Source organism: Trachurus japonicus, chromosome 19 (genome assembly GCF_045865225.1).
Source record: "Trachurus japonicus isolate A0001 chromosome 19, Traja_1.0".
In the NCBI taxonomy this organism is placed as follows: Eukaryota; Metazoa; Chordata; class Actinopteri; order Carangiformes; family Carangidae; genus Trachurus; species Trachurus japonicus.
Genome location: NC_140925.1, coordinates 11,544,322 through 11,569,611, shown reverse-complemented (window position 1 = coordinate 11,569,611; position 25,290 = coordinate 11,544,322). Strand labels below are relative to the sequence as shown.

Genomic DNA, 25,290 nt, shown 5'->3' with positions numbered 1-25,290 from the left:
TTTTTCTGTGCAATTTATTTTCATTCGGCTCGCAAACGACCCCCCCTACCCCTCCCACCAGTCTCATAACACCAGTCCATTTGATGAATTGCGGTGGATACCTTCGAAATGACCCCATAGATGGAGGGCGTACTGTATTTGTTTTTCTTGTGGACGGCTTCAAAGATATCTCCAGGCAGATGGAGTTGTGAAAGTATCACTGCTTGTCATATTCGTTCCACTGGCTAGGTGCTGTAATTGACTGTTCAAAAGTGTTTTGGCTGTCAAAGGATTATGTGTTGGGCCTTTTTTTTCTTCTCTCTTTCTTTCTGTGGGGTGCTTTTTGTCAGAGTTAAAGGTCACACACATCAGAAGCTTATAGCCAAACGGGCGATTTAACTCAAATGTGATCCCTTCCTCGGCGCAGGCGACGCCGCTGCTCTTGGGGATCGCATTTTCCAGGAGCTTAGTTAAAACAAAAGGGCAAGCTGATCTTTGACATCGATAGTACTCTCGTTTTTTTGTTTTGACGGTCTCGACCAAAAGCTGTTAGTTCAGCGTGAAAGAAGGGGTGGAATTCCTTTTTTAATTGCCCAGCAAGATGGCACGAAGGCAGCTTGATGGGTATCTCTGTTTTTGTTGCTGGATTAAAATGAATATTTAACCAGACAGCCCTGTTTAATAGTTAATTTCTTTAAACCCCTTTTTGTCTTTTCGTCAACCGCGGGGAGCCGGTCCATTTCAAGCTAAATGACTGCAACAGCCTCAGATGGAAGACAGATGCTTTTCTCTGATAACATCATGAAGGGGGTAAATCCACCTATTAAACACCCCCAGGATGATGCCTCGAGGGGAAGCGGGAGCAAACACTGTGTGAGATATACAGATGCTGATAATATTCTCTTTTCCATTAACGTCTTAAATTGTTTATTTTAAATTGACCGTTCATTTCAAAGACTTTGGCATCGTCGCAGTTGAATGTCTCCTTTTAATCATTATCTTGTATCACTAACTCAGGCTCTTGTGTGTGTGTGTGGCCAAGAAATTGTCTTGTGCTATTTACACGAGCTCAGTCTATTGTGCCAAAGCGGCACCGATAAAATTCAGCTTCTGATATTAGTGGTTAAATTCAAGTGAAAGTTTTAAAACCCTCATACTGTTAACATTTTATAAATTCCAATCATAGTTTTTAAACATTTTTTAAGACGCAGAACAAACTTAATAAAGTAGATGGACGTGGAGCCGGAGGCAATTCGTTTAAGGACGAGCATTGGCAGGCAACAGCAACCGTCTAATACTTGAATGGTGTTTTAAGCAGCACAGCTTTTCCCCCACTCTGATGTAAATCCTTAGCTCACCTCTTCCAGTCAATAAAAGCTGCCTTATCAAATTTAATGAGTCCAACAGAGTGGATTTAGAGAAATATTTGGAAAAAAGCTCAGTATCTGTTATTAAACATTTATCTGCATTTCAATGACATAAGCTCAGTATTTAAAGACAATACCGTTGAATTATACTTTTATAAGGGAAAAAATTAAAGTGCTATTAACAGTAATATTCTTAAAGGGATACTTAACCCAAAATCGAAAATTCACCAATTTTCTACTCACTGCCATGCCAATGAAGGGTTCGGAGAACTTTCAGAGTCATCCAAACACTTTTGGAGTTCCAGGGGGGGTCCGACTGGCAACGGATTTTCATATAATGGCGGCAGATAGAGTTCGCTTTTGAATCGTCCAAAACACACACTATGAAACATCCAGATACCTCCATACTGCTCGTCCATACTGACCCAAGTGTCTTGAAGCCGCCACATGAAAAAGTTGTTTCCATCATACATCCAATGGTTTTAGAACATCTTGCAACAAATCTTCAAAAATCAACAGAGCCACTGGGAGCTACTGCTACAACAAGGCTAAAAACAGAGATCAAATTAATTTTTTCCAAACAGCTTTTTCATGTGGCGGCTTCAGGACACTTGGGTCAGTACGGACGAGCAGTATGGAGGTATTTGGATGTTTCATAGTGTGTGTTTTGGACGATTCAAAAGTGAGCACAATCTGCTGCCATTATATGAAAATCCGTTGCCAGCCGGACCCCCCCTGGAACTCCAAAAGTGTTTTGATAACTCAGAAAATTCCCCAAACCCTTCCTTTGCATGACGGTGAGTAGACAATTGGTAAATTATCGATTTTGGGTGAAGTATCCCTTTAATTCACCATTAACATGTTAGTCACTCACTTATTCATCCTCTGGCCTGACAGTCAGAGATAACACATTGTTTAACAATAGTTAATATTTCTTGTACTCTTGGGAAATGATCATGACCCCAAACAACTTCACCTTTTATGGGCACATCGAGCAGCTGGCCTGTATAAAGGATAAAAATAGGCACAGTTGCAAAACAAATCAATTTGTACCGTACGTGCCAGCATAAATACAGGGTGTCCTTACTTCAAAAGAAGAGGAGCGGGGCTGTCCACAACGTGTCGTCGTCTTAAGATCGCAACTTGAGAGATCCACTTCCACTCACACGCAAAGTGTCTCTCTGAGGCTTTTCAGCGTCACGGCCTGTTTGGGCAAACACACCTCGCCACAATAGAGCTGCCGTCACCCGAGGGGATGAGCGCGACCGGCTGACAGAGTGACGGGCAGGTGCAGCGCCTCCTCAACACCTCCCTGATTAGCCTTTAGTTTTTGACAAAACACTGTGATTATGGGCTTCAGTGACCAACAAGGCGAGATGCAGACACCATTTAGACTTGAGTCATAGGGATGAAAACCACCCACCTCAGCACTGTCTGGCACCAGTGAACCTTTTCTACACATCCCGCTGCATTTGGCAACGGCCGAGCTCATGCGAGCTGAGTTAATGTTTTTACACCATCTAGGACAGCCTTATTACTGCCTGTGTGGGAGTTTTTTTCAGCAGAGTCTGACTGTTTAGGTCCATATATAGCAGAATTTGTCTCGCAATAAACCGTCTCGGCTTCAGTTTCCTTTGATTTGACATTTCTGGACCTGCTTTCTCATTGATACAGATAGTGGCGTGTCAGCACCTCCAGGATGTATCAGTGAATAGAGGCAGACAGTGTGGAGGGCCCCTGTGTGTCTAGAGGACAAACCGTCCCTCTGGCACTCGTGTCACGCTGAAACAGATTGTGGACAGTGATAATGGGTTGCTGAAGATGCACTCGTTTTAGAAGTGGCCCTCTCTGCTTGTCATCAACCCTTCGCAGAGCTGAGCGCTGGCAGACCGAGGGGGCCGGAGGTTTCGCATGCCTACTCACTCAGTGCATGTAATATCGGCGTATAATGCCAAGCCTCAGCCCTGAATGGTTTTTGTTTAGCCGAGCAGCTCGAAATTACCCATAATGACGAGAAGAAAGCGAAAGTATTGTGACAGACCGAGCAACAACTTAAGCAATGATGGAGATGGTCTTTTTGTGATGCTAATGAAAACGTACAGTGTTTTGATGTGCGGTGCAGAATTTCTCTTAAAATCAGCGACAGAGTGGTGAATAACAACATTTCATGAAGTGACCTGCTGTTTTCCATTGAGCTGGAAGTTAATAGTTATTTAGATTTCTTTTCTCTGGACTGACAGTTTCTGGCTGATTGCAGGAAGCATAGTTGTACAAGCGGATACCAAAACAAATCCTTCGCTCACTATTGTCGGTGCTGTTCTTTTAAAGGGCAGATCAATCAATCAAACCATTTTTACTTTAAAAAAAACCCCTGACAAATCTGGTTTTATCACAGCTAAATAATAAAGAATAAAGTAGAGAACGTTGTTTGTTTTTTGCACGGCTGATTATAACACTGCCTCTTTCCACTTTCGACTCAGGAAAAGACAAGGGTATCTTCTTTTTTTTAAGACATCACACTTCGGTGTTTGTGTACATTTTTTTTTTCCATGAAACTCAACTTTACCCTCTCTCTATCCGAAGGTAACTTAGCCAAAGGCAAGTAGGGAACACTCTTTGTACCGCTGAGGTCCGTGGATAATTAACAAAAGCAGCCCTGTTTATGGCGTGCCCGCGAGCCAACGCTGCATGCTAATTTGATTCAAACCCAGAAGCTTTTTGGGGCGAGGGCATCGGCGCCGGAAAACAAACTGGTTACCAGCAGCTACACCAAGGCTTTTACCCCCGAGCCCTGGGTGTGTCCCACAGATGCAAAAAAAAAAATCTAAAAGTTTTTTTTTTTGGCCCAAAAATCACCAGGTTTTCTAAATGGGAATAGGGAATATGGTTTTTAAGTGGCAGATGAAGGGTTAAACTCGTTAGGCTTCCCATCTTGCCATTTGGTGATGTATTATCTTAAAGCTTGCTCGTGGCGGCATTAATTAAACCCAGATTAGCATTTATGTGTTCAGCTGGTCATTTCCCTGTTGGCAAACTGACACATCAAGATGTTGTTGCTTTTCTTGTCTATTTGACACGACTTTGATGGATTACTCTGTTTTTCTTTTTTTTTCATTCTTCCTCTATCACTCTATCCCTTAAATACAGATCAGTTCTGAATAAGCCTTACATTTCACCTTCACTGCACTTTGAACCACATTATATCTCCTCCTAATATTTGTGTTATCGTGCCTTTCATGCATATGAATAAAGAATGAAGGTGTGTTTTCACTGTGCATGCTGCAGGTGCACCTCAGCTGATTAGATAAAGCAAACTATTTGACCGAAACACAATAATCTGAGCATTAAACATGTCTGAAACAAGTGGTTTCACTCATTTCAATCTGTTCTGTTTCCCAACATTAAATGTGTTTTGGTGAGTGTTGAAAATCGTTGATTTGAGTCCAGTGTTTTGGTTAATGTGTTAATTTATCTCGACCAAAGTTACAGAGTGTACGTCTCACTGGTGTAGGCCTATATTTTCTTTATCAGGTATCGGGTGACGTGAGGTCAGATTATCTGCTCAAACAGTGATTGTGGAAATAAATGTTTGTCTTTTGATCGAAGCAGTGAATGACCCGTCCAGGTGACGGAGGAGGACTCTTGGCTGTTATTTCCTAGTTTTATATTAATGTTTATGTGTTATTCTGTATTCAGTGAAAGCTTCATGTCAGTCTAGGTGCTTAAAATCAAGTGAGATGCAGAAAATAAAAGTCCAGAGGCTATTTTCTACTTTTTTTTAGTTGTTGTTTTTTTCCACATTTTCTTCAGTTACTAAACTTATTATTGAAATTTATCAGGTTTATTTCATTACCATGTATATTTTTTGATACACACCTCCTTTTGTGCCTGGACTCCTGCCCACCAATCTGCTCTTGAACATCTCCTCCCAAGCTTTTCACAGCCGTTATGTTTGGCAGCTGCGTTACAGAGGCACAAACAGCCAGGTCTGCCTTTGTCTCTTTTCTTGAGTGCAGCCATTACTTCTTCTTCTTCTCCTTCTTCTCCTTCTTCTTCCTCCCACCTGCTCCTCACCACCAGTCATCTCATCCCTGTCTCACCTAAGGAAGGCGTCCTGCTGGGTTGGGTGTGGTCCCTATCTGGTCTGTTTGATCTGCAGCCGTATGATGATGGCATGGCATGGCAGTCAGACTCTGTCATGTACTAACTGTTGATTACCGTCCACAACGCAGATCAAAGTGTGTGTGTGTGTGTCTGGGTGTGTGCGAGCTCTGGTGTATGAGCCACCAGTGCTCTCTGCTCTGTATAGCTAAACCCTGCATGGGGATCACAGAGGGATTGAAGAGCCACACTTAGTTTTCTTTCTCTGTTTACGTCTACACACTAACACAGCTTTACCCCTCCATACTGTATGTCTTGATAACTGTTTTCTCTCCTGCAAGCCAGCTTTTAAAAGACACCGCTGCACCATCAGGCCACAAACAAAAGCGATGCGTCGTCTGTAAGCGTGGCTGTGTAGCTCCACTCAGCTTTGAAGTGGCTTCTGTCATTAAGGCTCTGTTGTTTCATACATTCCTTAAATTAGTGGCTCAAGGTAAACTGTATTTTACTTTTCCATTACTTAACTTTTTTTTTTTTTTGGAGGAGGCATGTGATAAAAGAATAACCTTGTATGATCATTCATGTGTCTACTCACAGGGGCTCAAAAAAAAGAAGAAGAAAAGAAACAGCAGCCACCGTCGACACAGGAAACAGTCTCCAAGTCTCACACCTGTGTTTTACAGGCTGAAAACCATTAATGTCGCCATATAGTCACTTATTCTAGTAACCACTGCTGTGTCCCCACCTCATTTTACACCCACACGACTTTAATCGATATGAAAATGATAGACAGCTGGGTGTGTTGTAACCATATGTTACTCTGTCTTTGTCTAACTTGCCCAGATCAAAGGGATTAAACATTTCCGCCATCTGAGCCATGCAAGTGTGTGAAGTGTGTGTGTGTGTGTGTGTGTGTGTGTGTGTGTTTTTGGGGTGGTATCCTATGCTTTAGCGCTTTTCTCCTTTCTGCTGCATCCAGACCTTTTTATCTGTGTGCCTCTCTCTTGTAATAATTGCTTATGAGGAGACAGGATGGGTGGGGCCAGAGTGCCTCCAATTTCAGCAGCCCACAGTTTTAATGGCACTTTACCACTTTGAAATTGCTGTCTTTGTTTAAGAGGTATGTCCTTTTATGCAATATAGTGCACGGCAGACAAAGAGATGTGCTTTTAACCTCAGCTCTAAGGAGACAGACAAAGTGATGCACCCAGGAAGCAGATGTCATGATACGGTAGAGTTATGTACTTTTTAGATTTTCAGCTCTCTACATTATTTGTTTTAAATTTAATGAAAAAAGTCGCATTTTCAGGTATTAAGTCGGATGACTTTACCGCTGTGCTCTGATGTTCTGTCAATTATCTCAGCTGAAGCAGCGTCATGGTTTCATATACTACAGTGGAGCTATCCCAGCACTTAGTCTTGTTCCCTGCTCGGACACACTGGGAGCGGTGTCACGCCACATCCTGACAGGAAAGATTTCCGTCACGTTCGCAGGGACAGACGGTTGACAGCTCACTTCTCCAACCCGTCGAAAAAGCTAACCGGTCGCCTTTCCACTTGAAGGGACAGCGGGAGAGACGAGGGGACACTGAGAATATGGCAGAGAGAGGGATGGAGGAGGAGGAGGAGGGGGGGGGGGGGGCAGACTCTGACAGGAACTTTGTTACCCCGTTCACACAGCCTCCTCCCATTTGCTTCAGCAAACAAGATTGAAACTCATGGATGAATTATTTACTCCAGCTGCTTTTTTGCCACTGTTTACTGTGCTGGGTGCATCAGCCTCCATATAAACACAGTTCCCCGTTCCCTGAGGGTTAGCGCAGCGGGACATGAGGTCTTAATCTGGGTTTACAGGTGGGAAACCGCAGCTCTCTCTGGTTTATAAGCAGGAAATTCAACTGTTTTTTTAGTGTTTTATTTAATTTTATTTAACAACAAATCAATCTCATGGTTGAAGAGTTCTCCCATCTTCTTCCTTATGAGGTCACTCATCCCGTGCTCTTTGTCTTTTCCTGTTTGGGTCAAGAAGGAGCTGGTTGTCAAGCACTGTGAGGATGTGATTCAAGTCTGTTAGTCGGTTTTCTCCCCAGCAGTGAGTCAAGAGACAAAACCTCAAAAACGTCTTTGCACATGTGTCACATTAGAGCGGGAGTATTATCTTTTCCCATGCTCTGTCCCTGAACCACACCACTTTGCTCATGTAGCAACCAGAGCTTGTGTGCTTGTGTGTTATCAGAAGTGTAGTTAGTGGGAAGAACCAAGATACCGGCTGGACAATGTAAAGCTGCTGTGTTTAGTTTGCAGGATCTGTAGGATGTTTGCAGAAATGATTTTGCCTCGAAGGAAAAGCAGGCGGTGTGTGAAGGTACACACAGCAGCAGTTACCACAAACAAGAGGGAAACAGAATATGACGTATGTTTATTTTGTTATTACAAGATAATGTTATCTTATATAAAAACCTAAGAGAATAAATACACTTCCTGTTAGAGGCGTTGATTGTGCAAACACTGGGAATCACAGCTGTGTGTGTTGTTCTTTATAATAATAATACATGTCAGGATGTACCTGGTACAGTTTAGCTTACTGAAAGATGAATAGATTGTTCTCCTTGATCCTGACTTTGAATCTAATATCTTTATTAGGTAAAATGCTGGCTGCACACAGATCTAGACCTCACTGTGTCGCCGCCTTCATCATTTTGTTTTGAAAAGCCCGTTGAATGAACGCCGTCTACATTTTAGCTACAGGTCACTGCCACAAATCCAAATACTGCCGAGGTGCCGACGGCTGCTGTCACTCTGTGGGAGAACAGTGAAGGCTTTCATACGCATCCACTCCTTATCACCTCAGACTTCCAAAAAAAGGGAGTACTGTACGTCTCTTCCCGATCCTCCAGGGAGCGGTCGTATCGCGGCAGCGTCGAAGCTGACACGCTCACATTCACACCCCTCCGGTCAGACTGCACAGCTGTGGACAAAACAATCTAAACACACACACACACAGCATCATGCAACTGCACCCAAACTGTCGAGAGGCTTCCAAACTCGCTGGTCATGTCAGGCGCACCCTCGCAGTTATTCGCAAATGCCCACTGACGGCGAAAAGGATTGTTTATTTCTCTTTAAACAAGTGACCACACACACACTCACACACACACTCACACACACACTCACAGACCAGTTCTATCTATTCAGCTTTCACTGATATGTTTTCCCACAGTATGCAAGGCTGAATGGAAAGCACTCAAGTGTGTGCACAGTTAATGGTAATCAGGAACTGGAGTGATACGGCCTCATTAGTTCTGCAGGAGCGTTGACTTATCAGGCGGAGACGGGAGATTATGGCCGGTCAGCTCTCCAACAAAGGAATCTGTGCTGTTTGCACAGTTGATATGTTTACAGTAGAATGAAAACCAACGTGTCAGCCAGCGTGGCCCAGTGTCTGGCTTTTTTTGGCAAGTACCTCTCTTAAGTTTAATATTCAAACTGGAGCTCTTTCTCTAAAGGATTCTGGCAACAAGGTTAAGTCCAAAGGTTTTACAATGTGACATTAAATAAACATAACCTGTAATGAAATATATATCGTTCTCTTGATCATTCAGACCTCAGGATCTGTTGTGGTGCTCGTTGCTGTCCAGCTCGTAACCAGAGTCCTCCCTCACACTGGGAGGCACTGTGGCTTGGTCACGACGCAGCATAAGTGATGAAAGCCGTGATGCGATGCGACATATGAGGCATGCATGATGAACCGTGGCATCATATTCCCCCCACACCCTACACCACACCCCCGGCCTAGTGGTTTATAGTGATAGTTCAACATTTTTGCAAATTGACCCATTGCCATAATCCCTATAGTCTTAGCAGTTGGTTCGTTACCTTTAATTGTCGGTGCAAGCTATTTTTAGAATGGCGGAGCAGAACCGCAAGCTGCTCAGGGCTACGCTATGGAGGCTAATGGGATTTCTTGTTTTCCCTCATCAAACTCATCAAATACACAATCCAACAACTCCAAAACGCTCTTGTGGACAAGTTGTGACCTGCACATTCACCACGCTATGAGATAATAACGGAACATTGTTTTCGAGGTAAATTCATGCGAAACCGCTGATGCGTTTGCCCGTCGGGGACAGTTTTTTGGCGAGCAGTCTCTGCATTTGCCTCGAAAACAACTCTGTCTTGTAACGTTCAGTTATTACCTCATAGCATGGTGAATGTGCAGGTCACAACTTGTCCACCAGAGCGTTTTGGAGTAGTTGGATTGTGTATTTGATGAGTTTGATGAAGGAAACCAAGAAATCCCATTAGCCTCCGTAGCGTAGCTCTGAGCAGCTCGCAGCTCTGCTCTGCTGTTCGAAAAATAGCTTGCACCGACAATTAAAGGTAACGAACCTACTCCTAAAGCTATAGGGATTATGGCAATGGGCCAATTTGCCAAAATGTTGAACTATCCCTTCAAGGCGGTCCTCCATGTGATGACGTTCATTTATCTTCAGCTTTGCAACAGAAACTTTTCTATACGGAGGTAAAGCAGCAGCCGCCAAAGCCTCCTCTGATCAGACGAGCAGAATGGAAGATAATTCTTTTTACCTTCGGCCTTTTCTGTTTCTCCCTGTTTTCAAACTTCATCCTCTTTTTGTCCCACCCGCTCTTTCCCTCGCTTCCCGGCCCAGGAAGAGAGGGAGAGAAGGAGGGCATGCCTCTGCCTCTGCCTCGGTGTAGTATAAGCTTTCCCAGCTTTCCCTACCCGTATCTTCACAGGCAAAGGGACTGATTATCGGCAGGGCAGAGGTAATGCGGCTCTGCACGGCATTAATTGGCTGATTAACATGAGGACAGTTTAGCACTTCACTGTCTCACACTCGGGCCATTAATCAAGGGAGAAGCTGTGCCAGCTGAACGGCTGCCAACCGCTCCACACACAGACCACTATAAAGAGAGGGAGAAGATGTGTGGGTACAGCACGCAGCCGAAAAGGGGGAGACGTGATCCTCTCTTTGGCCGGACGGAGAACTGCAGCCTCCAGCTCAGGAAGAGCCAAATGAGACATTAATGTATAGCAGCAGCAGTTAGAGAACAAGAACGTGGTGTTTTTCAGCTTGGCTTTTCTTTTGAAGGTCTGAAAGCGAACGAGCGTCTCTGTGCCGACATGAAAATGTGGGCCGCACGGTTTCGAGAAAAAAAACCAACAACATGCGTGGCTCGTGTGTTGTGTGAATTAGTTTGTCCTGTTTTTCCTGATTTCCCCTCTAATGGATTAAAGCAGCGCAAACAATCTGAGCTTTTCATGTCTAATCACGCCAGATGATCCCAGATCATATCATCACATCAAAGGATCGCAGAGGGCAAGGAACCCCACACACACACACACACATCCACCCCCCACCCCTGAAAACATCTGCCAGCTGTCCATACGCAGCATACCAGACCCAGACGTTTTCTCCTGTTTGTGCTTTCACCTCTGCAGAAGATACTGTGAAATAAATATTGCTCTTTTTCCAGCTGACGGGGGCGAGGTGATTGGATTTTGGCATTAGATGCTTCAGTTTGTTTTGTTAATGCATCTGTATTCAGTTTTTACTAACCAGAAATGTGATTACATATCATCTCACACTTGTAGCTGAATCCATATCATGTTGTACATCTGGTCTAAGCTTCTTCTGCTTACAAACCGCCACCCATCCACCCACCCCCCTGGTTACAATCTCTTCTCTTTCTTGCACATTTTCGATCTCGGCACCTCTGTCATCCTCTCACGCACTCACACAGGTTCATGCTAACAGTTTAATAAGTACTTTAGAAGGGTTTAACAGGTTCTGTCGCAAAATCTCAGCATTGCTCACATAGTTTCAAGACCATTCATGTGACTCCAGAGACATCAATAGCATTTCAGAGAGACGGAGCAGCAGCAGCAGTCCCACATCTACCACTAAAACACCTTGAAAGTAGTGTTGGTCGGCCTTTACCAGCTTTTTATCCCCCTTCCCTCTGCTTGTGACCAGTCAGGTTGCATGCCTTTTTTCCTTTCCTTTTCTTTCATTTGACTTGAAAGTCTGCCAGGACCATTGAATTGACTTCTGAGGACAGCTTAATCTATGTAAATCTTTGACTGCTTGTTTGTCAAGTGGCTGATCAGAGAGCGTTCACAGTCGGCGCTGAAGGGGCTTTGAGAGCCCTCGAGCCCTTTTAAGTAGACTTGGCTCACGTTATCGGAGCACCGCCCCAGGTTCGACTCTCCGCGTTCTCTCCGCCAGCGCGCAACACAGTTGACTCGCTGACAAGTGATGACTTGGTCTCATTGTTGGGTTTAGCCCCAGCACCTGGGTTTCACTCGGCAAAGCGGGAGAGACGAGCCGTTAAGGCCGCCTGACGTTCCTGTGAGCCAAAGCCGTACAGCTGCTCAGCTGTGTGTATTCTTTAAGCACACTCGTGTAAACACAGTAAACGCACGCTGCATAGTTACCGTGTCGACCTTCACTGCACTTCCCTGTGTTTTCTTTGCTGGCAGATCGGAGGTGTGCTTGTCGTGTGGGGCTGGTCCGATCTGGCAACCTGACTCCCAATGGGGAGCACAAGGAGTGACTGGTGGTGCATTATTAAAGTAGTAACAATTAGAGCTGCAACAATTAATCGAACCGTAATCGATTAATAAATTATTCGACAACTATTTTGATAGTCGAAAAATCACTTTGAGTAGTTTTTTTAAAGAAAAAAAAGTCAAAATTCTCTGATTTCAACTTCTTTAATGTGAACATTTCTGGTTTCTTTGTTCCTTTATGACAATAAACTGAGTATCTCTTTGTGGACAAAACAAGACATTGGAGGAAGTCGTCGTGGTTTGGGAAATTAATTGACATTTTTCAACATTTTTTTTAACATTTCATTGACCAAACAACTAATTGATTAATCGTTTAAGTAATCGACTATTAATCAATAATGAAAATATCCGTTAGTTGCAGCCCTAGTTACAAAATAAACAACCTTTATGTTTCACCACACATTCATCACACACAGTGGCATCATGGAAAGGTTTGGGCACCCATGGTCAAAACTTCTGTTCATGTGAAGAGTTAAGCAAGTGGAAGATTAAATGATCTCTAAAAGGCATAAAGTTAAACAAGAATCACTGTTTTGTAATATTTTAAGCAACATCAGTGTATTATTATTTTTGTTTTCTACAATTTTGTGTGAAAAGAGGAAACAAAGCAGCAGCCTGCAAAAGAAAGGGAAACCCAGGAGACTTGAGCTCTCAGATAACAAATATTTACTATTTACACACTGTGATAGGTTCCAAAGGGGGGGGGGGGGGCTAACTAGGTACTAACTATGCACCCTCATTTTGAAAATGTAAAAGATGATTTGGAGATCATTTCGTCTTCCACTTGCTGAACTGTTCACATTAACATGAATTTTGACCCAAACGTTTGCATGATGCCACTGTAGATGCTGTTCATGGCGTCACCACGGTACAAAGCCAAGTTATCTTCCTCAGCCTCTACCCAGGAATAGGAAATGCCTGCCTGCCTGCAGCCTGTTATCAATTCAGCCCGGGTGGTTGGCGGTGGATCACGTTCTGTCTTTGATAGCTCGGAGGGTCTGGCAGCTGAACACCCCCTCGTCTTTGCTTCTCACTTTGCTCTCGCCTGTTTTCAGTCCTCATCATCTGGCAGATAATTGCCCCTACAGTTATGGGGTTTTGTGTGAGTGTGTTCGTGGCCATAATTGAGAGCAGCAGCCAGACTCTCCATAACTTCCGGTTCAGTTGCACAGGCCATCTCGTTGTGTATATCCTCCTAGATCCTTGTATCCATGTACTGGAGTCCGTATTGATCCAGACAAGTTTGATGGATTTATGTCCTCCATCCAGTTTCAAAGCTTTCTTTATACACTGCCATGAAACATGTTATATTTAGCTCTGCAAACTCACCTGCAGTTTAAATTAGATATGATAATGAAGATTTCACTTGAAGATGTGATAATAGAATTTGAACATTAGTTTATTGTTTATGCTGAAGATGAAGAGAGGCTGTTGAAAGTATGTCCAAAACCCACTGACACGCACTTTTCTCTCACTTTTTATCTGTTTATTTATAAAAAATACTGAAATAAACAAATCAGATATTTTTGGGGGAAAAAATTTAAAGCAAAGCTGTAAAATAAAGCTTCTAATGGGTTGTGTTAAATGGCACTAGGTTAGAAACATTAAAATGTAATGCAGTGTATCTAGACACACTATTTAAAACAATTTTATTAAGCTTGTGATATGTCTGATTATTATATTTAATCAAACTTTTATCTGTAATCTTTCTTAAATGAGCAGAGGTTAATTTTATTTTGTGTATTTTTTTCCTAAATATTATGCCCATGACAATAAATGATAAGACACTTTTTAGTATATTTTTATTCCCCTTTATCAGTATTTATCAGCTTGTCAGTAAATATACACTAGACTAGTTTATCCTGGTCTGGTCTGGTATGGACTAAACACCAGAACCACTTCATGTCATGTCAACTCACTAAACTCAAGACCTGTGAAAATCCATCAAATTTAAAGTGATGCACTCTGAACCGTTGCAGCGTCTTAGACCTACCTGTAGCTGCACGCACGCACACACACACACACACACACACACACACACACACACACACACACAGAAATCACACATGGCCCAGTTACTTTAATGCCATCACTGTAACACATGGCAGTGTTGGGCGGAAATAATGACATGGGCCGAGGGAGCCACTGATGCGAACCAGATGAGGCACTCTGACTTAAAAGGCAGAGAGGGAGGAACCAGAGCAGCAGTGGACAAACTGAATTGACAGCGCAGCGCACGCAGAGAGGCGGAGCCGCTGACTTTGACATTCACATCAAATCATCCGTGTAAACACGCGACAGGTCCGTCCAAACAACAGCAACACTGTAGATAATGTGTTTTTTCTTCTTTCCCCCTCTGTGAACTTTCTTCCTCGTCTCATTTGCTGCACAGGTGTCTAGTGCACAATGCACAGACCACTGTTGTGCTGCACGCTATCAGGCTCTGTCTTTTTTCTTTCTTTTCTTTTTTCTTAAACATGTGGGATGATGTTATTGGAAACTAAGTGGATCCATTTTATGTGAGCAGTGTTGCAGCGAGCTTGGCCCCGGGCCTGCCTGAGGCCTGCTCCACCGCTGCTCCGCTCTGGCCCCGGCCACAAAGTGCAGTTCCCTCTCTCCCTCTCTCTCTCTCTCCCTCTCTGTCTCATACGGCCCCTGACCTCCTGACGCATTTCCTGACCCAGGAAATAGAATTAACACCTCAGTCTGGGCCTTTGGGGTCCCACAGCCGCATACACAGCTGCGCATTAGCCTGGCCCAGTCCAGTCCAGTCAGGCCCAGCTCAGCTCAGCTCAGCTCAGCTCTATGACAAGTGAAGCTAAGAAAGAAAAAGAAAAAAGGGAAGGGAGCAGAAGATTTTCTTTGGAGCAAATGAAGAGAGTTAATTTTAATGACTCTGCTTGGTTGAGGAGGTTTTAGTGCTGCAGCAGTTTCAGCCAAATAACATACAGCAGAGTCCAAAACTCTGAGACTTCTACTTCCCCGTTCACTTCAAAGGCTCTGCTTCTTATATTACTCTGCTAATTTTATCTCCAAAATAATGCAAAAATAATAGCACAATTGCACTTTGGCTAAATGTCATTATGAGCCACTTCTAGCCCCCGACGTCCTGACAAAGTTCACTAATGGGCTCATGCAAATCAGGATGAGAGGTAATGTAAAAAAAAAAAAACGGCGGCCCAGACGAAGACTCGTGTTTAGCATTTGAGCGGAGTCATTTCGTAGCGTTGTTGTCGAGGTTTAATGTGTCCTCTCCCCCCCAAAAAAACCTCCAAAACCTGATGCAACCTCATTAAAAAAAAAAAAGGCCAAATTTCAAAGTTATCAGCAGCGTTTGATCTTTTTTCTTCTGCATTTGGATCGTGACTCGGCGACGTCTCAGCCGGGTAATGTGAGATATCTGTGTGCATCAGGCCTTAATGGTGCAGCCCACGCCCCCTAATGTGCTTCAAAATAAAAAATAAAAAATCTATACAATATGAAATGCAATGTCCTCCACCGAGGGAGGAGGGGAGGGGGGGTTCTTTAATAAAATGGTGGCTTTCCGATGTCATGAGCGCAGTAAATCTGGAAACTGGGGTTTAAGCAGAGAAAAGTGGATTATCTGTTTATTAGACATTTTATGTGAACCATATATCAGAGGAGATGGCTCTTGATATTCCCAAGTCTTAAGTGCTTTATCTGTTTTCTTCATTAGTTAAAGGCTCTTATGCAGGAAGGGAAATGCACACATTTATGTGAGTTTGCCCCGTGCACACACGCACACACACACATAGATTAGCCAGTTCCTGCATATAAGCACCCCATGTGTTTGCATTTAAGTCACACATTGCCAATCTCATGGGAGCACTTTGAAGCATACTCCTCCAGAGCAGATCATAAAACAGGAGTATAAGTAGTTTTTCACATAGTTGTATCCCAGAACCCACCACCCCTCCGCCACCATCTCCCACCCAACAGCTCCACCTTCCACCTCCAGTCCACTCCCTCCCAAAGGTGCAGGGTGACCATTTGGCTCAGAGATTTGCTGTGACCGTGTCTTAAGCGACTTCCTTCGCTTTGTTTCTGTCCAGATGTCGTATAGAAGGACTCGTATATGAAGCAGCGGTGGAAGTCGTCCATCTTTGCTCCACCATATTCAGAGTGACTGGATCCCCTCTCTGCCAGCCCAAGCTTTGCACCTCACCACTATTAAAAACAACAAAATCTGAATCCTCTAAAAGCACTCTTGTACCTTCAGAGCTGCAGTGTAGGAGGTGTGCAAGAAGCACACGCATAAAAATACTTTTAACTGCCCATAAAATAATCTCTGACTGCAGTTTTACAGCCCAGCGTGATGAGTTTTCATTGTTTCCTGCAGCGTTTGGAGTTATGACATTTTTTGTTTTCAGTCTGAATGTGGAACACTGTGTGTCATTGTGCCGTGTTTATGTGTCTCCTGCATTAACCGCCTCCGTCCTCCTGTCTCCGCAGTACTTCGAGGTGCCCTTTGACTCCAACATGAACCGGACAAAGAACCGTCCACTCGTCAGAGGACAGATCAGGTACAGCTTTTTCAGCTTCTCTGCTTATTTAACGGCGTTTTTCTCACGACATACTTGACACACTGACTCCCTCTGCACCGTTTATTGCTTCAAAAAAAAAAAAAAAAAATTGCTGGAGAGTGTGCAAAAGGAGAGAGAGAGGCAAGAGCGCAGCGTGAGCTGGAGTTGGGTTCAGAGCCGTGGCACCGCGGCAACATTACGTGACAGCTGCTGAGCCATCCAAGCTGCTTTTTGTGCACTTCATACCGGACCAATGTCAAAAGTTCCCCGGTCTCACTGAGGGACGGTTTTTGTTGCAGGGAGTGAAACGTGACATAACAGCCTGTGGTGTCAGAGCCGGTGGGTGTTGTTGGTGTTGTGTTTTATTATAATGAAGCTTGAATAAAACAGTGGTACTCAGCGCACATCCAGTATTGATTTACATACTGTACTTCTGTTCCAGCGTTACTTATTGACTTATTATGGCATTGGCACACATCACCAGCTGTGTGTGTGTGTGTGTGTGTGAGTGAGAAATAGTGAAGGACGGAGGCTGAACGCTGCCAGAGACACACATGCAGTGAGGATCCTCTGCAGGACACCTGTCAGGTGTAACGTGAGCTTGTTGCCAGGTCCAGGAGGACGAGGGATGAAGTGGAGGTTAGGGTGTAGTCTGTCTGACGTTTCTGCCTCCACTGCTGAAATGACAGATGACCTCTGCCTTGAACTGGATGCTCCAACATGCCCCTGCAAATTTCTAGGAAACTGTCACACACACACACACATTCATGACCCACAAAAACCCCCGAAAACAACCACACATTGTCAGTAGTGGTGGGAATAACCAGAGACCCTGTGATACAATATTATCAGGATACTTGTGTCTCGATTGGGGATGTCACAATTACAGATTTTCTTGGTACGATTATTGTGTGAGAAATAATGATGGTATTATGATTATCATGATTATTATACATTAATTAATTTCACAACACTGAATCTGTAAAATCAAATACAGTCAAAATATAATTACTAATTATATACAAAAAATATTAGTAGTATCTAATAATAAATGACCAACTGTTAATCCCCCAGGGGAAATGTTTGAAATATTAAAGTCGTTAATTCTCATCTATACCAAATATTAAAGTTTTTTTCAATTCTTTTTTTTTCGTTACAAATGACACGCTAACATTTAAATTCCTACCAATTCAATGCTACGTTAGGTAGACTGACATTAACATAATTTAACGAATGAAAACAAAATTGTGTATTGTGTAACTTTGTTTTCATTCCATGCAAGTTGCGTTGATCTGCCGACATGGTTCCAACATCATTTTTGGGAAAGTGACAGTATTCGGGAATCTTTACGATTAATTGACCTTGGTGTTTAATACAGCGGTTAATGTGAAAACGAGTAACTGCGACGTCCCTAATCTGGATACGATATTATTGTGATATTGCAAATATTGCAATTTGCAGCTTTTTTTCAACTGCAAGTGATGAAAACTTTGTTAACATTTATTTTTTCTTCTTAGTCTGTTCAGATTGACACTTGGCATCTGTATATCGATACAATATTGCCATACAAAACATTGAAATACTTTGGTGTATTGATTTTTTCCCTCCACGCCTAAATGTCGTTGTTGGGAAATGTCCTCCCCTACAGAACCTCTCTCATTTTCATTCAATCAGGAGGAACAAAAACAAAACAACTTAAAAAGACAATGAAACACTTTTCACAACCAGTTGAGTTCACAGGCAGCCAGCTCCAGGAAGCTACACACACACATACACATACATACCTCTGTGGCCGGCTAATTTGTACCATTAACAGAGTAAGTTTATGAGCGAGCAGCCTGTCGGTATCATAACTGAGCCGTGACCCGCAGCTATCTCTGGTCCCAGTCGGAGGAATTCTCCATTGACACACTGTTTAAACGCGGCCTCTCCTGCTGTTGAGCTGGTGATTGAAGATGTGCTCCGACTGTCTAAACACAGCCTCTTCTCTCCGGCTTTTTAGTGTGCCCCTGACAAAAGGCAGTGTGTGTGAGAGTGTGTGTGTGTCTGTGAGACACACAGAAACGTTATACTCTCGCTCCCCTCACACTTACAGCGTCTCGCGTAGAGACGGCCAGCAGATGGGAGGCCGGACCGTCCTGTCAAACAATTCATCAAAAGGCCGTATTTTACACATTTTCCATCTTGTTTCCAGAACGAGGCTTTTTATGAGTCAAATGATGCCCCCCGCCTCCACCCCCTTCCCCCCACACACCCCTCTGCCAAGTATGATGTTAGCAATACTTAGCCGTTTTATGTCGGGAACTACTATAGTGTATCATCTTCCCCACCTTTTATTGTTCTCCTGTAAAACGTGGATCACAGTCCTGCACACGTCTGTTGTGGTTTTGCAGAATGTGGAGTCCCTCCACATGTGGTGGTGATGGCGAATAACTCTCAGCTTAGCGGGGAGAAGCAGCATAAAAGACGTTTTTTTTGTTTTGTTTTTTTTTAGTGTCAGGAAGTTGAAGACACATGTAGCGTAGTGTTTGTCTCCTCATCAAGTGTCTTTCTGTTGTTGTCAGTCACGTTCTGTTTTAAAAGTTAGTGAATTTTCCAGCTCTCTATTGTGCTTTCAAGCTTCATCTCAGGGTTTTCATGTCTTTTCTTCTCAAACTACTTTTTCCAAGGTCAGAAATGAACTTTAGCGACTATGTTTTTTTTTGTTTTTTTTAAACGACTGTATTCCTGAATGTCTGAATCATGGTGGGGGGGTGAGATAATGATTTTTTTTATGGCCGAATATGCGCTGTGCTATGGAGGAGTTTAATGTTTAATTCACTTCAATCTCGCTCTCAGCGCCGATACGTGAACTCGTTTACAGCTCTCATTGTTGTTGTTTACCATCTTATCCATATTTAGCATTTTTCCTCCATTTCTTTTTCCACTTGTATTCAGGGAAAATTGTTTTTTTTTTTGTGCTCTTGTGGCCACAGAGAGAGGGTTGTAATCCGAAGCCTGTCCCCAGTATTTTTTCACTTTGCTCCCTAAAGGCTCTGTATTGTTTAGGCTCACTGCAGTTCCTTACCACCGGAGTATTTAACAGGTCACCGAGTTTTAAGTGGAATCTTCCTGTTTCCCTGACTCATTACCTGCTGTTTAACATCGGGGATCCATGGCTTTGGTTGTGGTCCGACCCGGCTGCCCACATCCCTGCCTTTCTGCGTTGACTTCACCCACCTGACGTTATGACTGCGGCGGCAGAGGACAGTGGACCGGCCTCAGGACATGTGACGCACTGCACCCCCCCCTCCCTCCCCACATGACCCCCGCTGAGCCCAACCCACTGCCAGACTGTCAACAGCCCATAGGCAGCCTGCGCGGCCCCACCTCAGCCCACATAAAACAGACATAACACCACTAATCACATTAATGTAGCAATCTTCCCGCTCGGGCCACGCCACCAAAATAAAAGCCCTGTTTGCTTTTTTTGAAGAAAAAGGCCTGCGTTTGGTCAAGATTTTAATCTACCCTCTCTTTAATTTATGGAGCATTTACTGGTGAATTTGAACCAGACCTCACCATCACTGCTTTCAATAAAAGATGAGGGGAGGAGGAGGAGGAGGAAATCTTCATCCGGCTAAAAGCCCGAGCCACTGTGGTTTTCTTCAGCTAGTTTTGATCTCCGGCGTGTGCACATGCTCTTCATCTTGCAGGGCTACTTTTATCCCCCCCCACCTCCTCCGACAAACTCTTATCAGATGAGCTTCTTCTAAAGCCTCCCGTTTTTGAGAGTCGGCCATGCGCGGCTGCAGACTGTCAGTGTGTGGCCCCCATGGCTGTGCACGTGTGTCGAGCATGTTTGGTTATCGCTGTCCTGTATTGTGTGTGCACAAGCACAGCAAAACTTTTATCATCATGGCATAGTCCCGCCTGAATCTGCGTAATGCAACATGGCTTTTATGAAAAGAAGAAAAACATCAGAATCTCATCTTTGTACATTTTGCTTTTGTATGTTTGTTTCTTTGTCTGATTAGGCTGACTGTCACATCTTGTCTCCCTTTGTCTCTGTCGTTTTCAGTCCCCTCCACGCCGTGTTCTTCGCCCTGGCCTGCGGCGTCCCCGGGGTGGCTCTGCTCACGCTGGCGGTGAACCCCTTAACGGGCTTCCTGGGCGCCCTCAACATCTTCCTCTACACCTGCTGCTACACGCCGCTCAAGAGGCTCAGCATCACCAACACCTGGGTGGGGGCGGTGGTCGGCGCCATTCCTCCCATCATGGGCTGGACGGCCGCCACGGGGTGTCTGGACCCAGGTACGACTCACTCAGCAGTGGTTCTGCTTTCTCTCTGCTTTACATCAGTTAGTACGTTTACACCAGTGATTCTCAAAGTGGGGTCCGGGGACCCCAAGGGGTCCTTGAGAGGGTTCAAGGGGGTCCCCAACTTTTTCTCGAAATGTTACCACTTTTTTCCAGAAATATTACATTTTTTTTCTCCAGAAATCTCTCAAAATGTTTCCAAAAATTCACGCTATTGGCCCTAATTTGAACGTACATTGACTTAAATAGTAACGTTATTCAGTCTCGGAAAACAAATATTTGTGTATTACTGGTGTTTGTTTCAAAAAATTTTGTCCATGGTCTAATTTGTGTCAGTTTAGGGGGCCTTGATGTAAAAAAGTTTGAGAACCAGTTGACAGTTTACACGACAGTTGAAAAAAAATTTTTTTTGCCTTAATCCGACTTAAATAAGATTTTTTTTTTAGCAATTTTTTGCCTGGTTAAATAAAGGTTGATGATAATGATGATAACTGGACAACTGAAGTGCATGTAAATGCGTTAGTCTCGACTAATACAGGACTTCTCCAAATCCGACTAAGACAGCCCGATTGGAAACCGATTCTCTTCTGCATGTGTACGCCTTAATCGGACTGAAGCTGGACAATGCAGTGCACATGCTTCACAGCAGTAAAGGTGACGTTAAGTGTAGAAGAAGCCGGCACGAAGTAGGCAAAGAAAAAAACAAAAAAAACAAGCCTATTTTCTTCCTGAACCCGGCCTGGACCGGCACGTCCTGTCAGGAACTGAAGTCTAAGTTATTTATTTCCATTTTTTTACTCTGTGACAGAAAAATCGACCGGAAAATGGTCTGTATTAACCCGCTGAAACTACACAAACAACTCTTATGTTGAAGAGGCGGACACCGTCAGTTACCCAATTTTCCCTGTTGCATGTAAACTGGGACATGGACAGAACAGAAGAACCAGACGCTCAAGTGGAGCTATGCGCATAGATTGATTTAGCTCTGCATGTACACGTACTGAGTGTAAATTAAATACCTTTTGAAGCTATCTAAAAACATCACTTTGTGCTTTTCTACTCACATCTCCCGTGTCCGTATTTAACCGCTGTGGCGCCATCAGTTCTGACACTGTTCTCACCTTTGATACAAAAAGTGCATGTTGTGGCAGAGCTGAGCGCTGAGGCTGTTTCCTGTGTGCAGACACTGTGTGGGACAAAGAGCAGCTGCAATATGTAAAAATTCATGCAGCCACATTTGTCGCCCTTGTTTGTTCCTTTTTGATACTCAGCCTTTGGGTTTGTCAAACCAACACAAAGCTCAATGGTCACAGTTAAAGATAAACCACATATTTTCTAACAGTTTGTCAGGTTATGTTTGTCCAAAAGTGCGGTTTCAGTAAATCTACAGCTGAAACAATTTATCATGTTGCTTGTCGACTTGTATGATACTAAATTAAATGTGTTTTTATAATTAATCAGCACTGAAAATAATTGCTGCAGCCACAGTTGACTCACGTTTCTGTGTGTTTCCTGCTCCAACACCTTTTGTGACTTGTTGCGCTCTGCTGCGTTCACTGGCTGACATCACACTACATAAAGCTTTATTTACATATGACCCAGAATCCCTGCAGTGCTGCTCGTTGTCCTCGTTCTGGTGCCTGTGCAGGCTGAATGCACTTACTGTGAGCGGCTGTGGACAAAAGCATGGAGCCCAATGAATGTGATGTTAAGTTAGTGGGGAGACGGACTGTGTGTGTGTGTGTGTGTGTGTGTGTGTGTGTGTGTGTGTGTGTGTGTGTGGAGGTTGGGGGGGATTCATCCAGCTTGTTTGGTGAGACACGTTAAATGATCTGTTATGGTAACTGTGCGAGATGTGTGTCATTGTGTATCCCTGAGGGGTGCTCACACAAGTTGGTGTTTATGCTGCAGATAGTTAGTGGCTCTTTCTCCATCAGGTTTAATGAATTTACTGGCTTTTCCATTCAATTGCTGTTTATTTTAAGAGGACCACTGACTCCATGGCAACTCATCCCGCTCCAGCGTTGCCCTTATATGCACCTAACATAACATTTTCAATGGGTAGCAGGAGCAGAGGCGGTTCTGTTTGGTTGTTAGACACTCATATTATTCATATCCAGATTATCTCACACTGAAAAAAACCTAAATTTTGTGTGTTGGTTTTCAGGCACTTGTGTCCACAAATGTTCAAATAACTGGCAGCTGAGTGTGAATTAAAGGGATAGTTCAACATTTCGGCAAAGTGGCCCATTGCCATAATCCCTATAGTTTCGGTACCTTTAAAGGGATAGTTCACCCAAAATTCAAATTTAATCTATCTATTCACCCTCATGTCGACCAAGGGCTGGGAGAAGTTTCAGAGTCATCCGTGCCTTCTCTGAGTTACAGCAGGGCTCCGCGCAGCACTGCATGTCCATATGACGGTAGCGAACAGGGCTAAATTTTCTTCGTCCAAAAAGACACACCAAAAAACATCCAAATACCTCCACACAGCTCGTCTGTAATGTCCCTCTTGTATTGAAGCCCCAACATGAGAAATTGTTCCGAAAAAAATTAAATAAGTCTATATTTTAAGCTTGTTTGTAGTGGAAGCTCCCAGTGTCTCAGTGTAGTGCTCTGCCTGTGTCTGTGCAAATCTCGCGCGATTTGCACTGACACCGGCGGAGCCGTGAACTGGGTGGCAGTGCAAATCCCGAGAGCGTTTTGGAGTTGTTGGATTGTGTATTTGATGAGTTTGATGAGGGAAACCAAGAAATCCCACGAGCCTCTGTAGCGTAGCTCTGAGCAGCTTGTGGCTCTGCTCCGCCGTTCTAACAATAGCTTGCACCGACAATTATAGGTAACGAACCTACTCCTAAGGCTATAGGGAGTATGGCAATGGGCCAGTTTTCCAAAATGTTGAACTATCCCTTTAAAGAAGCATTGCATTAGTCCGTCAGATTCTGCAGGCTGCATCATTAATCCTCCCCCCTCCTTCTTTTTTTATCTCTCCCTTCCTCCGTCTCCCCTCCCCAGGTGCTTTGTTGCTGGGCGGTTTCCTGTACAGCTGGCAGTTCCCCCACTTCAACGCCCTCAGCTGGAACTTGAGGGAGGACTACTCCCGCGGCGGCTACCGCATGATGTCCGTCACCCACCCGGCCATGTGCCGGCGGGTGGCCCTGCGCCACAGCCTGGGTCTGATCGGCCTGTCCACCCTGGCGCCGGCGCTGGACGTCACCACCTGGACCTTCCCCGTCATCTCCCTCCCCATCAACCTGTACATCAGCTACCTGGCCTTCCGCTTCCACCGCAAGGGCGACCGCAACAGCGCCCGCAAGCTGTTCTTCTGCAGCCTGTGGCACCTGCCCATGCTGCTGCTGCTGGCGCTCACCTGCAAGAAGCCTCGCAGGGAGTCGCCGCCGCCCGACGCCGCTCCGCCCCCGGCGCCATCTTTACCCCTCACGCTGCAGAGCTAACTAAGCGTCACTGACACCTCTAAAAAGACTCGCTCTGCATCCCCACGACCCCTGCCCATCATGCTCGGTGGGGGCCGGGCCGACGGACACCTGTGTGTTTAATTCAAGCCAGCGGTTTCTCACCGAGCTGGAAAACGATTCGGATCAAAGGCGGCTGAAACACGCTGAATTGTTACATCAGGTTGTAATCATTTCACTGTGTGTGTGCTGTACATATTCTGTATTTATTGACACAGGGGCACCCCCCCTCCCGCCGGCTGCCCCTCCCCACGTCTTACGCCACTTGATGTTCAATGATGTTGTACAGTGTAAATTGCTGCTGTGGATCCACACAGCAGCTCTATGACCCTAATGCATTGTATAAATGCAAACAAGAAGACTTTGTGTAGTCAAAAGATTTATATTTGATTATCAATAAGAGAAAATATGAACATAGGACAAATATAAAGTCATTCTGAAGCAGCTACAACAGATTATTTTCAATTGTTTGACTTTTACTTGATCCCTGCTACTTGACAGTTAATGAACCTCATTGTTTTTTGTTTTTTTTGCGACTGAACAAACGCACTGATGGGCCTTCGCTCATTTGCATAATGCGTTATTTCAAGAACGGTTCGCCCGCACCACAACAGAGGGAACAGCCGAGCCCTGTGAGAGACACAAGGGTAAAACGCTCTCTACCAATAAACACACCGTGATTGTAATTCTGTCTTGTGTGTCATCATTTATCCATTCACCGTTTCCAATCTAGATATCCATTTCGGGGCGGCCCCCCGAATTGAATGCAGCACCGGAGCGAGCGGCTGTGTACCTGGAAGTAGACGCCTCAAACACACACAGGCCGCTGCCACGTCTCGTTATGCGGCGGTGCTGCCGACTCAGACTGCACCTAATATTTGGATTTAAGTTTCAGTTCTAGCCTTATAGTGGATATGTTCAATTTAAGCACA

The 25,290-nt window shown here is 44.3% G+C and overlaps 1 protein-coding gene across 1 annotated transcript in view; it reads left to right on the top strand.

Moving 5' to 3' along the window:
• Window positions 1-25,045, top strand: part of cox10 (cytochrome c oxidase assembly factor heme A:farnesyltransferase COX10) — a 35,938-nt gene extending 10,893 nt beyond the window's left edge. The window contains exons 5-7 of the mRNA XM_085762107.1: window positions 16,516-16,586; window positions 20,647-20,879; window positions 23,901-25,045. Coding sequence (XP_085618233.1) covers window positions 16,516-16,586; window positions 20,647-20,879; window positions 23,901-24,340 — 744 coding nt within the window. The 3' untranslated portion in view covers window positions 24,341-25,045. The remainder of the gene's footprint in view (window positions 1-16,515; window positions 16,587-20,646; window positions 20,880-23,900) is intronic.
• The last annotated feature ends 245 nt before the right edge of the window (window positions 25,046-25,290 follow it).